The sequence below is a fragment of the Oncorhynchus keta genome, chromosome 32 (genome assembly GCF_023373465.1).
Source record: "Oncorhynchus keta strain PuntledgeMale-10-30-2019 chromosome 32, Oket_V2, whole genome shotgun sequence".
NCBI classification, from domain to species: domain Eukaryota; kingdom Metazoa; phylum Chordata; class Actinopteri; order Salmoniformes; family Salmonidae; genus Oncorhynchus; species Oncorhynchus keta.
Window position 1 is genome coordinate 14,525,888 of NC_068452.1, and position 17,594 is coordinate 14,543,481.

A 17,594-nucleotide genomic window follows, 5' to 3' on the forward strand; every position below is an offset into this window, starting at 1 on the left:
AAATTCAAAATGGTTGCCTCTTGGGCCCCCCATGAGACTGCGCCCAAGGTCTTCGACCCCAGTAAGCCCTTGCATTAATCCGGCCTTGCTGGTTCCACAGCCTTTTTTTTTTAGGTAAGATGCCCAAATACATTTTTGGGGAGATAAATGTGCACCAAATCATTTTTTTTGTGTTCAGGTAGGCCTAACACTTGGACTGAAAAGTTGAGTAAACCAACAAAAAGGCTGTGGAACCAGTTACTTAATAATAATTTGTTGAAAAAACTAGATTGTTTTCTTCATTATATAGTTCGAAGTCTAATAGTACCTTACTATTACATAGTAATAACAGAATAGTAATTGATTAATAGCCTATGGATTGCTTATAGAAATTAAGTGCTATATGCATGTGAAAGTAGGGCGGCAGGTAGTGTAGCTGTTAAGAGCATTGGGCAAGTAACTGAACGTTTGCTGTTTCGAAGTCCCCGAGCTGACTGTGGAGGTCGGTCACTTAACTATAATTGCTGCTGTAAGTAAGAGCATCTACTAAATGACTAAAATGTCAAGTGTCATGGGATACATTTGCTTCATTGTTTACCTTTTAATTGGGCCTAGTGACCCACTCTTTGATGGTATGCACGTAGAGTACAGACTGTGGCTCGCGATACAGAAGCTTCTATCGTATCTTCGCTTTTTACGCATAACCCCCATAGCCAATCAACGACTGTATTTAGAAGAGAAGCAAAGGTTGTCCAATGGAAAGAAATCTGCAATGTGAACAAAAGAGTGAAGACGCACGCACAAGGGGCGTATTGGGGGGTGACATTGCCGTCAATTGCGCACAGCTGTCAGAATTCTAGTTCGCTTGGTCGACATTTTATCGTAGAGCCACATGCATGCAACTTTCTGGACTCCTTTTTTGTGATTAATTTCTCAGGTGGTGAATTAATCTAAAACCAACAAATACTTGTATTCATCAACAATGTCTATCATTGAGGAATACGAGGAAGGGGAATACGAGAGAGCACCTAAGCGTCTCAAGACGATGGATGTGGAGGAGGGGGAGGATTCAGATACAGCTTCAGCGGGGCTGCTCGGAGACGAAGAGGATGCTACGGGGACCCCCGGGGAAAAGAGGGCCGGGTGGTCAACAACAAAATATGGGTCTGGAAGAAAGGTGGGTGTAGACATAGCATTGCTCATTGTCTTATGTACCTTAGATGCTTGGCTTGGAAAAAGAAAGTGACCATATTAAAATAAAAAAGTCAGTGTTGTTTCCTATCTCTCATACATTTATTGGGCAAGTGACAGTCTTCAATAAACTTTTTGGACTAGGATTGTCAGATGGGCCAATGATCCAGCCGCAGTTCTGAGAATCTTAAGGCTTCTTGATTATTTATGGACTGATTTCCAATAATGACAATTTAGGTTTGTGTCAAATATATTATGCTAGAGTCAAGAAATGTTCTTCAGAAAGCATACAAAATACAAATGAAAGATGAAAGCATAGACTATAGAACGTGTGTGGAGTTGTGTACAGTTGCTCATGTCTATGAAAACACACGACTTTGGAGTTCTCAACCGAACGAAGCACGCTATTTAACTTCGTTACCCCGTAATTTGATTTTACATTTAGTGTCCCCGACAGTCTGGCGGCTTGAAATCTATTTAGTCTCAATAATAATGAGACAAATAATACGCAGGTTATCAGCGTTCATCATCAATTTAGAGACTGTCCCCGGAAGCAATGTATCCGTGGGTGTTTTGCTTAACCACATTTAGACAAACGCTATGAACTGGGGCTTAAGATATGTATAATTTGGATGAATGTCACTGTGAAGAACCATATCCCATTTCTCACCCAAGGCTAACATTGTTTCACCAAAGAGGATGACAGAGATGCTCTGATGTACCCACATTCACAGTCACAACATAATATTATCCTCATAAATAAGTATTTACATGGTTATCTACATAAGTATGAACACATGTTTATCCACATGCTGAAATAGACTTCAAACCCCATGGTATTCTATATGTAGATTTGTGGTCTAGGATCCTTTATGAGAAATACAGGAGGGTTTGCTCAGGATTCCAAATCACACATGCTGCATCAGGTCCATCTCCAGAGAGAGCTGTAAGAGAAATGTAACCATTTGAATACAGAGTGAGTACTGGTTGAGCACTGCTTATCTGGACGTATTAGACCTTCGCTGCTCCCTGTGAAGTCACTGTCAGTGCAGTCATTCGTCCAATCTACCGAAAACACACACTCTTGTGCAAACTGTGGACCAGTACCTTTGTGTCCGTCCTGGCATTTCTTAAAGACCCACAGTCTAAATAAATTAAACATTAATTTTAAATATGTGTGGCCTAGTGCTGGTGTAAAAAGCATTCTAAATGGAGATTTTCAATTGAAAGGGCTTTTTAGTCCAAGACTAGACCTAATCTGTGTCTATAAACCTGGCCCAAATATTCTCAATCTTGGATATTGGATATCCCTTCCCCAAGCTGTTGCTGTAATATGATAATGTAATCTTAGTCAACCTACCTCATAAAATAAGGGTTAATAAAATCAAATAGATTTTTGTGTACTTTGCCTTGATGGTCATTTGGTCATTTAAGAAAAAGTCCAATCAAGAGGGAACACTCTTCCTCTTTGGGGTGCTTTTACACATCACACACCTCGCCTGTGTTCAACAGTAGCATGGTAACATGTTTGTCTCCCTTCCTCTTTTGATAGATCTTCCATTAAAGGATTATCAATAAGGGTCCAATCAAGGGGAAACAATTTCCCACCATGGCATAACATATGACATCACACCCTCTCATGTGTTTAACAGTAGCACGTTGTTACGGTTACCTCCGCTCCTCTTTTAATAGCCTGGCTGTTAACGGATTATCACCAGTACCCTCTGGTAACGGATTGTCTATCATTTTTTATTGACACAAGGAAGGTGGAAGTGGAGACTTCCGATATGGTTTAATTCGCTACACTTTTATTGGTATATCAATCTCCTACTTAGCTTTGGAACAATATCTCCTCAGTATATCTCCTCAGTTTGGGCAGTGACAGAGGCTGCATATCAAGGCCCTGGTCAAAAGTAGTGCATTATATAAGGAATAGGGTGCCATTTGGAATGGAGCCAGACAAGCACATCGAAAGAACCCTGGTGGGCGACCATAGGCTTTATCGTGGCCCAACAGAACATTAACATGTTTATTATGTGCCTAGCAATGAGGCTTGTTGGTGTGTTTGATAGGGAGAGATAGTTTGAAGTGCAGTTTGCATTCTTTTAATCGTATCCCATTGGCATATGCAAAGAGGGAATTACATTGTGGTCTCTTGGATGGTAGTAATGCCACTACTGGCGCGACAAAAAAAAAAGCCAAGGGCCCTGGCTGATAATCATCTGGGTGCGCGGCAAAGCTTGGTTCAGATGCCGGGATGAATCTCTGAGTCATTGTATGAGTCCCAATGTCAGGCATATGTGTATAGGTGGCAGGGAAGTCAGGCGCAGGAGAGTCAAACGGAGTGTAAAATGGAGTCTTTTAATAATGTCCTAGTAACATGCTCCATAACACTAAACAGGAAAAGAACATAAACAAAATATGGGTACGAAGACCCGACGCACACCTATACAACAAACAACACTACACTGACAATAAACAATCTCTGACAAAGACATGAGGGGAAACAGAGGGTTAAATACACAACAGGTAATGAATGGGATTGAAAACAGGTGTGTGGGAAGACAAGACAAAACCAATGGAAAATTAAAAAAGGATCAATGATGGCTAGAAGACCGGTGACGTCGAACGCCGAGCACTGCCCGAACAAGGAGAGGCAACAACAAAACAAAGCAATTTTTGCATTTTGTGAGTCGGAATTAATCATTTCCACAAAATATTAGTATGTTACAAATGTTTGCTCATACCAGTGTGACGAAAGCCTCATCTTTGGGCTGCATGGAACCTGCTTTCGGAGATAGGACTGTGGCCGTTTGGCTAAGAAATTAGCTTCAGTGTGGACCTGGGTGGCACAGCTCTGGGTGAACTTTGACTGGGACTATATTCCAATATCCATACTAACTATGGACATTAAATCGAACACTAGAAACAAATATTTTCCCCTGTACACGTGTAATTATTTTACTGTAAATTAGTTTGACTGCCTTCCTTGTATTTATATTTCTGCTAAATGTTATTCTATTTTATTCTAGATCACGTAAACGCATCTAGGACCAGGCTAGGTTACCACTGTCTGGTCTACTTCGTGAACTAGATTTGGGCATTTCCATGTAAAAGACCCATGAGCACTAACATGAGAAGTTCATAGGAGCACATCAAATTGGGTGTCAAATGAAAGCTAAGAGTCGATACTTTTGAGAAATGAAGGCATATATAAATGTCTCTACATTAGGAATAAGCAAAGGCTTTGATTTCTGGTTAAACATATGGAAAAGGGGTCTTAGAAAACATCTAGAAAACAGTTTTAAAATCTATTAGAAATATATAAAAAGACAATGATGTTGAAGTAAAGACCCCTGCCACCTAATATCATTTATATTTAGTTTTGCCATAATGGTTTGCCTCCAGTAAATTTAAGAAATACAGTCTAGTCTTGTCATTCTGTTACCAAAACCCCACATATCTTTAAGAAATGTTCTAATTTCTCTTCCTAGTGAGGGAGGATAATGAATGTTCACAGAAGTAACAAGTAAAGGTAGACCTACTAATTAATTATAGTGGTTTTACGAATAACAATTTGGTTTATGATTTATTAAGTGATTAAAGCAATTTATTCTGTCACCAAATCAGTAACAGAATGACTGCAACTGAATTGGCTACAATGGAAATTCATAGTAGTCACAAATCACCTTTGGGTTACCTGCTTACTGTCCTTCCTTCCACTGTTATGTTCAGCTCATAACTGTTTTCTTTCTCCTTCTGTCTCATGGTTAAACCAGGAGTGTGAAAACAGTCTGGACAACGTACACTCTCTCCAGTTAATGTCTGGATGTCATAAGGTGAATGCACCAATTTGTAAGTCGCTCTGGATAAGAGCGTCTGCTAAATGACTTAAATGTAATGTAAATGTAATGTCACCCTTCCAGCTCTTATTGATACCTAATAGGGCTGAGAATTACCAGGGACCTCACGATATGATATTATCATGATACTTAGGTGCCAATATCATGCGTATTGCGATTTTCACAATTATATATGTATTGCAATTCCATACTGTGATTTTATTGCGATTCGATGTTCCAAACATATTGCTCACCATATATCTGCTGCAGAGAGACAAGCGAGAGCCATGAGAAAACCAGTTTTGATCAGTCATGGAAATAAAAGTACAGAAAACAAATGGGCTCCATTTAAAAAAAGTGCAGTATATAGTATTGGTCAGTACAATCAAGTACCATATTGTATTGTACAGTAGAGAAGGGTTTATTACAGTACAGTAGAGCACACTAGAGTAAAGTACAGTATAATTTACTGCATTGTACTGTACTATACTGTACTGTACTGTACTGAACTCTATTGTACTGTACTCTACTGTGCTGTACTGTGATGTCCAAACTTGTGAAACATAGACGTCTATGATTGGCACTGTTTTGGTCCGATTCGGACCAACCAAATTTGATATTATTTGACATCACCATGCATCTCTGTATAGTACAGATCAGGGAGGGACATACGATGTCACTCTGCTACCATCATGTTGTTACTGGGTGTTAAATCCATTTCACTTATTGAAAGTCAATAACCAAAATAGTTTTTTTCAAGCTCGAGGTGCATTATCATTCTTTCTGCAGACATCTTTGGATATTAATTCGGATTAGATACATTATTTAACATTTTTTTGGTGGAAAATGTGGCCACATAATAAACGGAGGAAAATGTTAACGACATTATGTTACTCTACACTCTGTTTTCAAAGTAAATGTGTTTTTATCACATTTTCTGTGGAAAGTCCTAAAGTTGTATGGTTTGTTTAACTTTGCAATCAATGGTTTCTGTTTGGCATACCTTTAAAGTGGAAAAGTCAGAGTCTCAGTGTCATTCTGTTACCGTAGAATTGCCCATTTCTAAAAAGAGGGGCTGAACCTTCTGTCTCTGCCTCCTTCTGACATCCTGTCAGCCTGAGGCAGACTGAAGTATTACCAACCAGTCTTTGTCTTGGCCTGTACCTGTATAAAGTATGCCGATTTGCATTGAAAGTGATCCAGTGTTGTCTTCGGTCAATATAAAATCTCAAATCGTATGCTTTTATCCTGTCATAAAGATGAGTATCAAGGACAGGCAATCATTAGAAACACACAAAAACTACATTTGAGATGAGATAAAGGAAACTCCAAGGGTTTCATGTTTGACAAACCAGCAATCAACACTGTCAAGGCTGAAGAACACATCTGTGTGTTGTCCTGTTCTCTCAGCTTGTTTTCCACATTCCCCCACAAGGTAGTTACAAAGCAAGCATCTGTTGACCTCTGAAGAAATACTACTTACCTACGACAGATGCTGAAGATGGCAAGATGGTTTATTTTAAAGTGGTTGTGGCTCTCTCTCTCTCTTTACCTCTCTCTCTCTGTCTGTCTGTCTGTCTGTCTGTCTGTCTGTCTGTCTGTCTGTCTGTCTGTCTGTCTGTCTGTCTGTCTGTCTGTCTGTCTGTTTCTCTCTCTGTCTGTCTGTCTTTCTCTCTCTGTCTCTCCTAAATTCATTGAGCTGTAGTGGAAAGGCTTAATGCTCCCAGGGTGGTGTTTGAAGTGAATCCGAGACGTAAGTTTAATTATTGTCAGTTCTATCTTCTTCTTCTTCTTCTTCTTCTTCTTCTTCTTCTTCTTCTTCTTCTTCTTCTTCTTCTTCTTCTTCTTCTACCCTGCTGACAGGCTCTTAAGCAGATTCCCACTGTGCTGATGTTATCAGGAGTCACTTAGGAGCTTATAAATTCAACTCAGCCGAGGCCTGAAACAAAATTCTCCACCTGTCCCCATTCTCTTTCAGTCTCTTGATCTATCCTCTCTTCCTTTTACTCCAGGACCTTAGCTGGCCCCATAAATGTCAAGCTCTGTAGCCAACTCCTATCACTAGAAAAGCAGGGCCTCGAGAGGGACCCCACTCTCAGCCAATGAGCATTCATTTTGACTGCAACATTCAAACAGTGTAATAGATACATTTCATATATGCTATCATATATGCTATTTGGTTGTGTTTATGAAGGTATTGGGTAACATTAGAATAAAAAATATATATATTTCAAAGAACACAATAGCATTTTTATTAGTTTACTGTAGGCTATCTGCTACCACATGCTCATATGTGTAGTGCATGGAACAGTGGTTATTCTTGGAAAAGGGATATTTCGAAATAGAGCTCATCTCTTACATTTTGAGACTTATTTTCACAGGTTAGTGTTTTGGAAACTGGAATCTGCTCTTTCTGATGCTATATAGAAATCAAAACATCTTACCTTCGTGTGACTCTGTAAGAGGATTTGATGCTCCGGGGAAAAAAATGACCTCTTGTCCTCTTAAAATTGCTAATAACACAAATTCTGTTAGCGATATCGAAATTCTAAGAACATACTTGTGTTAAATAGACTTATTTAGGGAAAGTCGAGTAAGGTGGGGAGGGGATGACTTTAATAAGAGATATTTACATTTTAAATTAATATGTAGTCAACATTTTGTGCTTCTAGTGCTATGTCCGTGCTTCTAGTGCTATGGCCGTGCTTCTAGTGCTATGGCCATGCTTCTAGTGCTATGGCCGTGCTTCTAGTGCTAAGGCCGTGTTTCTAGTGCTATGTCCGTGCTTCTAGTGCTATGGCCATGCTTCTAGTGCTATGGCCGTGCTTCTAGTGCTAAGGCCGTGTTTCTAGTGCTATGTCCGTGCTTCTAGTGCTATGGCCGTGCTTCTAGTGTTATGGCCATGCTTCTAGTGCTATGGCCGTGCTTCTAGTGCTAAGGCCGTGTTTCTAGTGCTAAGGCCGTGTTTCTAGTGCTATGGCCGTGTTTCTAGTGCTATGGCCGTGCTTCTAGTGCTATGGCCGTGCTTCTAGTGCTATGGCCATGCTTCTAGTGCTATGGCCGTGCTTCTAGTGCTATGGCCGTGCTTCTAGTGCTATGGCCGTGCTTCTAGTGCTATGGCCATGCTTCTAGTGCTATGGCCGTGCTTCTAGTGCTATGGCCGTGTTTCTAGTGCTATGTCCGTGCTTCTAGTGCTATGGCCGTGCTTCTAGTGCTATGGCCATGCTTCTAGTGCTATGGCCGTGCTTCTAGTGCTATGGCCGTGCTTCTAGTGCTATGGCCGTGCTTCTAGTGCTATGGCCATGCTTCTAGTGCTATGGCCGTGCTTCTAGTGCTATGGCCGTGTTTCTAGTGCTATGGCCGTGTTTCTAGTGCTATGGCCGTGCTTCTAGTGCTATGGCCGTGCTTCTAGTGCTATGGCCGTGCTTCTAGTGCTATGGCCGTGCTTCTAGTGCTATGGCCGTGCTTCTAGTGCTATGGCCGTGCTTCTAGTGCTATGGCCGCGCTTCTAGTGCTATGGCATGACAGCACAAAGAGATCTGGGACCAGGCTACAGGTGTAATGCCACAAAAATACACATTTTGAAACCTAGTTGGTGAAGATGTCTGTAAAATTGAGATCGCCTAAAGCTATTGTACCTAAAACACGAAAACAGTACTACTGTCCAATTGAAGAGTGTAAACAAGGACTCAGAGGCTTGTGCTGTGAAGCGTATTCCCATTGGAAATCACTGTGCAAACAATTGAAAAGGCAAACATTAACAGACGACTGTAGTAGAGGGAGAGAGGGATAGGATTTTTGAGGGTGGCTTTGTTGACCGACTCTCCTCATTACCAGGATAAGGCTGTGTTTCTCTCTGTCCAACTCGCCCTCTCTTTTGCAGAGGCCTCCCCATCTGTCTTAGGCCTCGCCCTTCCTCTCGTTCTCCATCTCCTTTTCACTCCCTCCCTTTCTCTATCCCTCTCTCTATCCCTCTCTCCCTCCCATGAACACAGTACAGCAGTAGTTGCAGCGTCATAGCCAGAGTATGCCCCAAGTTCCATTAAGCTAGAGCTTGATCAAACCACTGCTGTGAGACACGGGAATATAGGGTGGGTCAGAGTCAGGTCACCCTTCCAAGACTGACATGATGATGTTCTAGGAAATACTGGTTAAGATCTCTGTTGATGGTTGTGAAGCTTGAAATGTCGGCATTCAATAAATAAGTGATACTCTGCAAGAGCAATGAGAGAGAGCTTCTTTTCTTTGAACTATTATTCAATGTTTCCTAGCCTACACACCGACAAAGCAATGCCTAGATGTAAAATTGCAGCGTATTTCACTTATAGGAAATGTTGTTTCCTGACTTGTGTTCATTATATACATACAGTGGTTTTTGTGGCCATTGGCCATTTTCAATGGTGCCAGTCCTAACCAAAAATGGTTCTACAGCAATTCAATGGTAACATTAGTAAGGGCTGCTATGATATACAGTACATTTGGAAAGTATTCAGACCCCTTGACTTTTTCCACATTTTGTTACTTTACAGTCTTATTTTAAAATGGATAAAATATATTTTTTTAAATCTTCATCAATCTACACACAATACTGACTACATAATGACTACATTTTTGCAAATGTATAAAAAATTAAAAACTGAAATATGTCATTTACATAAGTATTTAGACCCTTTATTCGGTACTTTGTTGAAGCACCTTTGGCAGGGATTAACAGCCTCGAGTCTTTTGGGGTATGAAGCTACAAGCTTGGACCCCACTCCACCATAGTCTTAGTCCGCTTTTGTGGCCTCCTAGGAACGGCGACCCTTGTCGCCAACCTAGGACTGGCAACCCTACTAAAGGGCCCCACTGGACTGAGGGGCAGCTCCGGACTGAGGGGTAGCTCAGGACTGAGGGGTAGCTCAGGACTGAGAGGTAGCTCAGGACTGAAGGGTAGCTCCTGTCTGGCTGACGGCTCTGGCAGGTCCTGGCTGGCTGACGGCTCTGGCAGCTCCTGGCTGACTGACGGCTCAGGACAGACTGGCGGCTCTAGCGGCTCAGGACAGACGGGAGACTCTAGCAGCTCAGGACAAACGGGAGACTCTTGCAGCTCAGGACAGACGGGAGACTCTAGCAGCTCAGGACAGACGGGAGACTCTAGTAGCTCAGGACAGACGGGAGACTCTAGCAGCTCAGGACAGACGGGAGACTCTAGCGGCTCAGGACAGACGGGAGACTCTGGTGGCTCAGGACAGATGGGAGACTCTGGCGGCTCAGGACAGACTGGAGACTCTGGCGGCTCAGGACAGACGGGAGACTCTGGCTGCTCAGGACAGACAAGGCGCACTGTAGACCTGGTGCTTGGTGCCGGTACTGGTGGTACTGGGCCGAGGACACGCACATCAGGGCGAGTGCGGGGAGGAGGAACAGGGAGAACTGGGCTCTGGCGACGCACAGGAAGCCCGGTGCGGGGTCTGCCACGCTGGTGCGTGGAGATGGCATCGGATAGACTAGACCGAGAAGGCGCACTGGAGATCTGGAGCACTGAGCCTGCCCAACCTTACCTGGTTGAATGCTCCCCGTAGCCAGGCCAGTGCGGCGAGGTGGAATAGCCCGCACTGGGCTGTGCAGGCGAACCGGGGACACCATGCGTAAGGCTGGTGCCATGTATGCCGGCCCGAGGAGACTCATTGGAAACCAGATGCGTAGAGCCTGCTTCATGGCACCTGGCTCGATGCCCACTCTCTCAATACGAGGAGCTGGAATGTACCGCACCAAGCTATGCACACGCAACGGGGACACCGTGCGCTCCACCGCATAACACAGTGCCTGCCCGGTGCAACGCCCTCTCTCTCCACAGTAAGCACGGGGAGCTGGCACAGGTCTCCTACCTGACTTCGCCACACTCCCCGTGTGCCCTCCCCCAAGACATTTTTGGGGCTGCCACTCGGGCTCATACCGGTGCCTCTCTGCTTCCGCTGCCTCCAGCTCTGCTTTGGGACGGCGATATTCCCCTGGCTGTGCCCAGGGTCCTTTGCCATCCAGAATCTCCTCCCAAGTCCAGAAGTCCTTTGATTGCTGCTGCTGTCCGTTACCACGCTGCTTGGTCCATTGTTGGTGGGTTATTCTGTCACGATCGTTGTATGGAGTAGACCAAAGCGCAGCGTGGTTAGAATACATTCTTCTTTATTAATGAAGAACATGAAGAACACTTAAACAAAAACAATAAAACAAATAAGATGAACGTGACCGCTATATAAACAATGTGCTAACGTGCAACTTAACATAGACAATAACCCACAATATACCCAAAGAAGATGGCCTAAATAAGGTTCCCAATCAGAGACAACGATAAACAACGATAAACAATTGAGAACCAATCTAGGCAACCATAGACCAACATAAACACCTAGATGAAAACAACCCCATAAATCTACTAAAAACCCTAGATAGAACAAACACCCTAGAATAAGACAAAAACACACATATCACCCATGTCACACCCTGACCTAACCAAAATAATAAAGAAAACAAAAAATACTAAGGTCAGGGCGTGACACTTCTCTGCAGATCTTCTCAAGCTGTGTCAGGTTGGATGGGGAGCATCACTGCATAACTATTTTTAGGTCTCTCCAGAGATGTTTGATCGGGTTCAAGTCCAGGCTCTGGCTGGGCCACTCATGGACATTCTGCGTTGTCTTGGCTGTGTGCTTAGGGTTGTTGTCCTGTTGGAAGGTGAACCTTCGCCCCAATCTGAAGTCCTGAGCGCTCTGGAGCAGGTTTTCATCAAGGATCTCCCTGTAATTTGCTCCGTTCATCTTTCCCTTGACCCTGACTTGTCTCCCAGTCCCTGCCGCTGAAAAACATCCCCACAGCATGATGCAGCCACAACCATACTTCACCACAGGGATGGTGCCAGGTTTCCTCCAGATGTGACGCTTGGCATTCAGGCCAAAAAGCGTAACATTTTGGTTTCATCAGACCAGAGAATCTTGTTTCTTATGGTCTGAGAGTCCTTTAGTTGCCTTTTGGGAAACTCTAAGTGGGCTGTCATGTGCCTTTTACTGAGGAGTTGCTTCCATCTGACCACTCTACCATAAAGGCCTGATTGGTGGAGTGCTGCAGAGATGGTTGTCCGTCTGGAAGGTTCTTCCATCTCCACAGAGGAACTCTGGAGCTCGGTCAGAGTGACCATCGAGTTCTTGGTCACCTCCCTGACCAAGGCCCTTCTCCCCCTGTTGCTCAGTTTGGCTGGACGGCCAGCTCTAGGAAGAGTCTTGGTGGTTCCAAACTTCTTCCATTTAAGAATGATGGAGGCCACTGTGTTCTTGGTGACCTTCAAGGCTGCAGACATTTTTTTGGTACCCTTCCCCAGATCTGTACATCGACACAATCCTGTCTTGGAGCTCTACAGACAATTCCTTCGGCCTCATGGCTTAGTTTTTGCTCTGACATGCACTGTCAACTGTGGGACCTTGCATAGACAAGTGTGTGCCTTTCCAAATCACGTCTAATCAATTGAATTTACCACAGGTGGACTCCAATCAAGTTGTAGAAACATGTCATGGATGATCAATGGAAACAGGATGCACCTGAGCTCAATTTCGAGTCTCATAGCAAAGGGTCTGAATAGTTATGTAAATAAGGTATTTCTGTTAGTTTTTTATACAGTTGCAAAAATGTTTTAAAAAACGGTTTTCGCTTTGTAATTATGGGGTACTGTGTGTAGATTGATGAGGGGAAAATGTATTTTATTCATTTTAGAAAATCCTGTAACGTAACAAAATGTGGACAAAGTCAAGGGGTCTGAATACTTCAGAATACTTTCCGAAGGCACTGTACGTGGTGTTGGATGTTGTCTGGCTTGTGGCCACCCTCTTCCTTGAAACCCCCTTTATAACCATACAGCGGCCGGTCTGGCAACTCTCTCAACGCAAATCAAATCAAATGTTATTTGCCACATGCTTTGTAAACAACAAGTGTAACTAACAGTGAAATGCTTACAACAATGAAGATAGAAATAATAGAAAAGTATTAACACATTAATAAAAGTACTAATAAATACTCAATGAATAATGATAACTTGGCTATATACACTGGGTACCAGCATGACTTCAAGGCTCCCCCAACTCCATCCCCTTCCCTCCTGCACCCCACCCCCACTGGAGTCGCAACATTAAACTTTAATGAAGACAGACAGGGCAACAGAGGTATGGAGCTGCGCTGCCCGGTCCCAGGCTGGTTGCAGTGCAATGCTGAGCAGCCAAAGTTCAGCAGCGCAGCTCCATATTACCTCTGTTGCCCTGTCTGTCTTCATTAAAGTTTAATGTTGCGACTCCAGTGGGGGTGGGGCGCAGGAGGGCAGGGGATGGAGGTGGGGGAGTTGAAACGCAGGTGCTTTATCTCCGCAACTCTGTGATCTCGACATCGTTTTCAGAGGGAGAGCTTGAAAGCAGCATTTCACCCCATTGGAAAAGGAGAGTTCTGAAGGCTGGCGGCGGTAGCTCCCGACATGCCCTACTTAGCTGGCACATCGCAATGCGGGCTGTTATCTCTCCCAACCCTTTCTGACATCAGAGAGACTGGCGGAGAGGCGTTCCTTAGTATTCCTTGGCTTTTGCGAGTGTTTTATGTAATCCGTCGCTGGAATTAATGCTGATCCCGACAGTTTATTTATTTTTTTGGTTTTTCGAAGTATATGCAAATGAGGCCTGTGCCCTAGCCTGTTAATGCTTCTCCAAAGCTAACATCAGGTGGAAGACAAAATGTTGTTTTTTCTGCCCCATTTACATTGTTTTTAGTGTTGTTAACCATGGTAAATGTTATGCAGATATCGGCACACTTATTGAAACAGGTTATCTGAGGATTACATTTTTTTATTTCACCTTTATTTAACCAGATAGGCCAGTTGAGAACAAGTTCTCATTTACAACTGCGACCTGGCCAAAATAAAGCAAAGCAGTGCCACAAAACAACAACACAGAGTTACACATAAACGGACAGTCAATAACACAATAGAAAAATCTATGTACAGTGTGTGCAAATGCAGAAGACTAGGGAGGTAAGGCAAAAAATAGGCCATAGAGGTGAAATAATTACAATTTAGCATTAACACTGGAGTGATAGATGTGCAGAAGATGAATGTGCAAGTAGAGACTGGGGTGCAAAAGAGCAAGAGGATACATAACAAAATGGGGATGAGGTAGTTGGGTGTGCTATTTACAGATTGGCTGTGTACAGGTACAGTGATTGGTAAGCTGCTCAGACAGCTGATGCTTAAAGTTAGAGAGGGAGATATAAGACTCCAGCATCAGTTATTTTTGCAATTTGTTTCAGTCATTGGGAGCAGGGAACTGGAAGGATAGGCGGCCAAAGGAAGTGTTGGCTTTGGGGATCACCAGTGAAATATACCTGCTGGAGTGTGTGCTATGGGTGGGTGTTGCTATCATGACCAGTGAGCTGAGATAAGGCAGGGTTTTACCTAGCAAATACTTATAGATGAGCTGTAGCCAATGGGTTTGGCGACGAATATGTAGTGAGGGCCAGCCAACGAGAGCATACAGGTCCCAGTGGTGGGTAATATATGGGGCTTTGGTGACAACTGATGGCACTGTGATAGACTGCATCCAGTTTGCTGGAGTAGAGTGTTGGAGGCTATTTTGTAAATGTCATCGAAGTCAAGGATCGGTGGGATAGTCAGTTTTACGAGGTTATGTTTGGCACCATAAGTGAAGGAGGCTTTGTTGCGAAATAGGAAGCAGATTCTGGATTTCATTTTGGATTGTAGAGTTTACAGTGTAACAAGACACTTAGGTATTTGTAATTGTCCACATATTCTAAGTCAGAACTGTCCAGAGTAGTGATGCTAGTCGGACAGGCGGGTGCGGGCATTAATCGGTTGGAGAGCAGGCATTTAGTTTTACTAGCATTTAAAAATAGTTGGAGGCCACGGAAGGAGTATTGTATGGCATCGAAGCTCGTTTGGAGGTTTGTTAACACAGTGTCCAAAGAAGGGCCAGATGTATACAGAATGCTGTCGTCTGCATAGAGGTGGATCAGAGAGTGCTGTGCAGCAAGAGCAACATCATTGATATATTCAGAGAAAAGAGTCAGAGAATTGAACCCCGTGGCACCCCCATAGAGACTGCCAGAGGTCCGGAAAACAGGCCCTCCAATTTGACACACTGAACTCTATCTGAGAAGTAGTTGGTGAACCAGGCGAGACAGTCATTTGAGAAACCAAGGCTATTGAGTCTGCCGATAAGAATGTGGTGATTGACAGAGTCGAAAGCCTTGGCCAGGTCAATGAAGGCGGCTGCACAGTACTGCCTTTTATCGATGGCGGTTATAATATAGTTTAGGACCTTGAGCGTGGCTGAGGTGCACCCATGACCAGCTCGGAAACCAGATTGCATAGTGGAGAAGGTACGATGGAATGGTCGGTGATCTGTTTGTTAACTTGGCTTTTGAAGATTTTAGAAAAGCAGGGCAGGATAGGTCTATAACAGTTTGGGTCTAGAGTGTCTCCCCCTTTGAAGAGGGGGGTGACCGCGGCAGCTTTCCAATCTTTGGGGATCTCTGACGATACGAAAGAGAGGTTGGAACAGGCTAGTAATAGGGGGTGCAACAATTTCAGCGGATAATTTTATAAAGAGAGGTTCCAGATGGTCTAGCCCAGCTGATTTGTAGGGATCCAGGGATCCTGCAAAAGCAGCTTTTTCAGATCATCAGCTGTCTGGATTTTGGTGAGGGAGAAGCAGGGAGGGCTTGGGCAAGTTTCTGCAGGTGGTGCTGAGTTGTTGGCCGGGGTAGGGGTAGCCACGTGGAAAGCATGGCCAGCCTTAGAGAAATGCTTATTGAAATTCGCAATCATGGTGAATTTATCGGTGGTGACAGTGTTTCCTAGCCAGTGGGCAGCTGGGAGGAGGTGCTCTTATTCTCCATGGACTTTACAGTGTCCCAAAACTTTTTGGAATTAGTGCTACTGGATGCAAAGTTCTGTTTGAAAAAGCTAGCCTTAGCTTTCCTAACTGACTGAGAATATTAGTTCCTGACTTCCCTGGAAAGTTGCATTTCGCGGGGGATATTCGATGCTAATGCAGAACGCCACAGGATGTTTTTGTGCTGGTCAAATGCAGTCAAGTCTGGGGTGAACACATACAGTATCTGTTCTTAGTTCTGCATTTTTTTTGAATGGGGCATGCTCGAAGCAGGATGTGCTCGAAGCAGAGATACATTTACAACTAATTTACATTTTGAGGAGCCTTTATTTATATATAGTAGCTGTTGGCATTTTGTCAATACGACTCAGCATTTTACAATGCAAGAACACCAAACAGAGAAGATGAGGGGATTACAGTTCTACAGTTATGATGTTATTGCTGCTGATTTATTTATACATTTGCATTATCTTCTTTGATTTCCTGTTTGGGGAAAGTACTGCATTCATATTGTAAATTTAGAAAGAGATAAATAATTCAATAAATAATTTGATATGAGGGTATATTGGCACCCGGCTAAATCCTGTCCGAATGATGAACCAGCCGGTTCTCGAGATTCCTCATCCAGGTGTGACTTTGGTAGTAGTGGCAACATGCCGTAATGTAACCCACTGTGAGATTGTTTGGCCGAGCCCTTCCCTTCACTATCATCATCACTCCCAAACGTGTTTATGTATTTCTTTTTTTTGTTTTTGTTTTTGTTTTACATGACAGAGATAGTGAAGAGAGACAGGAAAGTGTGGGTGCGGTGCAAACTAAAATTCAAACGCCGACACCTGCATGTCATATCTTAACTTGACCAGTTTCTCACAGCAGGAATGTAATGTACTCACTATTGTGTCTGCTAAATGACAAAAATGTAAATGTAAGAAAATATTCCTGCAGTAACAGGAAATGTGAATTTTCATGTGGATTATAATTCATGGATATTTTAGTTGATCCATTTTTCGTTTTAAAGTGGAAATGACTAACTTTAAAAGCCTTTTTAAATCTCTAATACACAACAAGTTTGCATTTCCTGCAGGGCAGGAAAATGATCTGCAACAACAGAGTGATCAAATGAACCTGTACATCAAGTAAACCTGTACATGTGCTCTGAAGACGGCAGCAACAATTACAGCTAGACCAATCCAAGCCACTTGTCTTCACTGTTTCTGTCAGCCTCAAAACAATGGACCAACATCATCAAAGTCTGACAATCAATAATCAAGTAAATGCTTAGCATTTATTGGCGCTTTCAGATTGAAGTGCAATCGGGCTACATAATGGCATGTCTGACTTTGGCCTAAACTGAGTAAGAGACGGACACACCTCACTGGCCCTTCTGAAACATTTGGAACATTAGTTTATTATGAATAGCTGCGTTTCAAATGGCTGTTTCAGTATGGTTCCAACCAGGGTTCGAAGCAGGGTCTCTCGTGTGTCACAAGACTGCTAGCTCGTGAGCTAAAGCCAAGGCTATTCATTAGCTCGGGAAGTTAACACAAATCCTCAGGCCTCCGGCAAGGTTAGTCATCACGTGAGCATGGTTTTACCTCATTACACCTTCACTCATCTAGTAATAAAGGTCCTCTTCACCTTTTCCCTACTGTATGTTTTAGAC

At 43.3% G+C, this 17,594-nt stretch overlaps 1 protein-coding gene across 1 annotated transcript in view; it reads left to right on the forward strand.

Annotated features, from left to right (window-relative positions):
• Positions 1–809: 809 nt before the first annotated feature.
• LOC118365062 (heterogeneous nuclear ribonucleoprotein L-like) overlaps positions 810–17,594 on the forward strand; it is a 59,489-nt gene continuing 42,704 nt past the window's right edge. Inside the window, exon 1 of the mRNA XM_052490676.1 lies at positions 810–1,156. Within this exon, the coding sequence (XP_052346636.1) occupies positions 962–1,156 (195 nt within the window). The 5' untranslated portion in view covers positions 810–961. The remainder of the gene's footprint in view (positions 1,157–17,594) is intronic.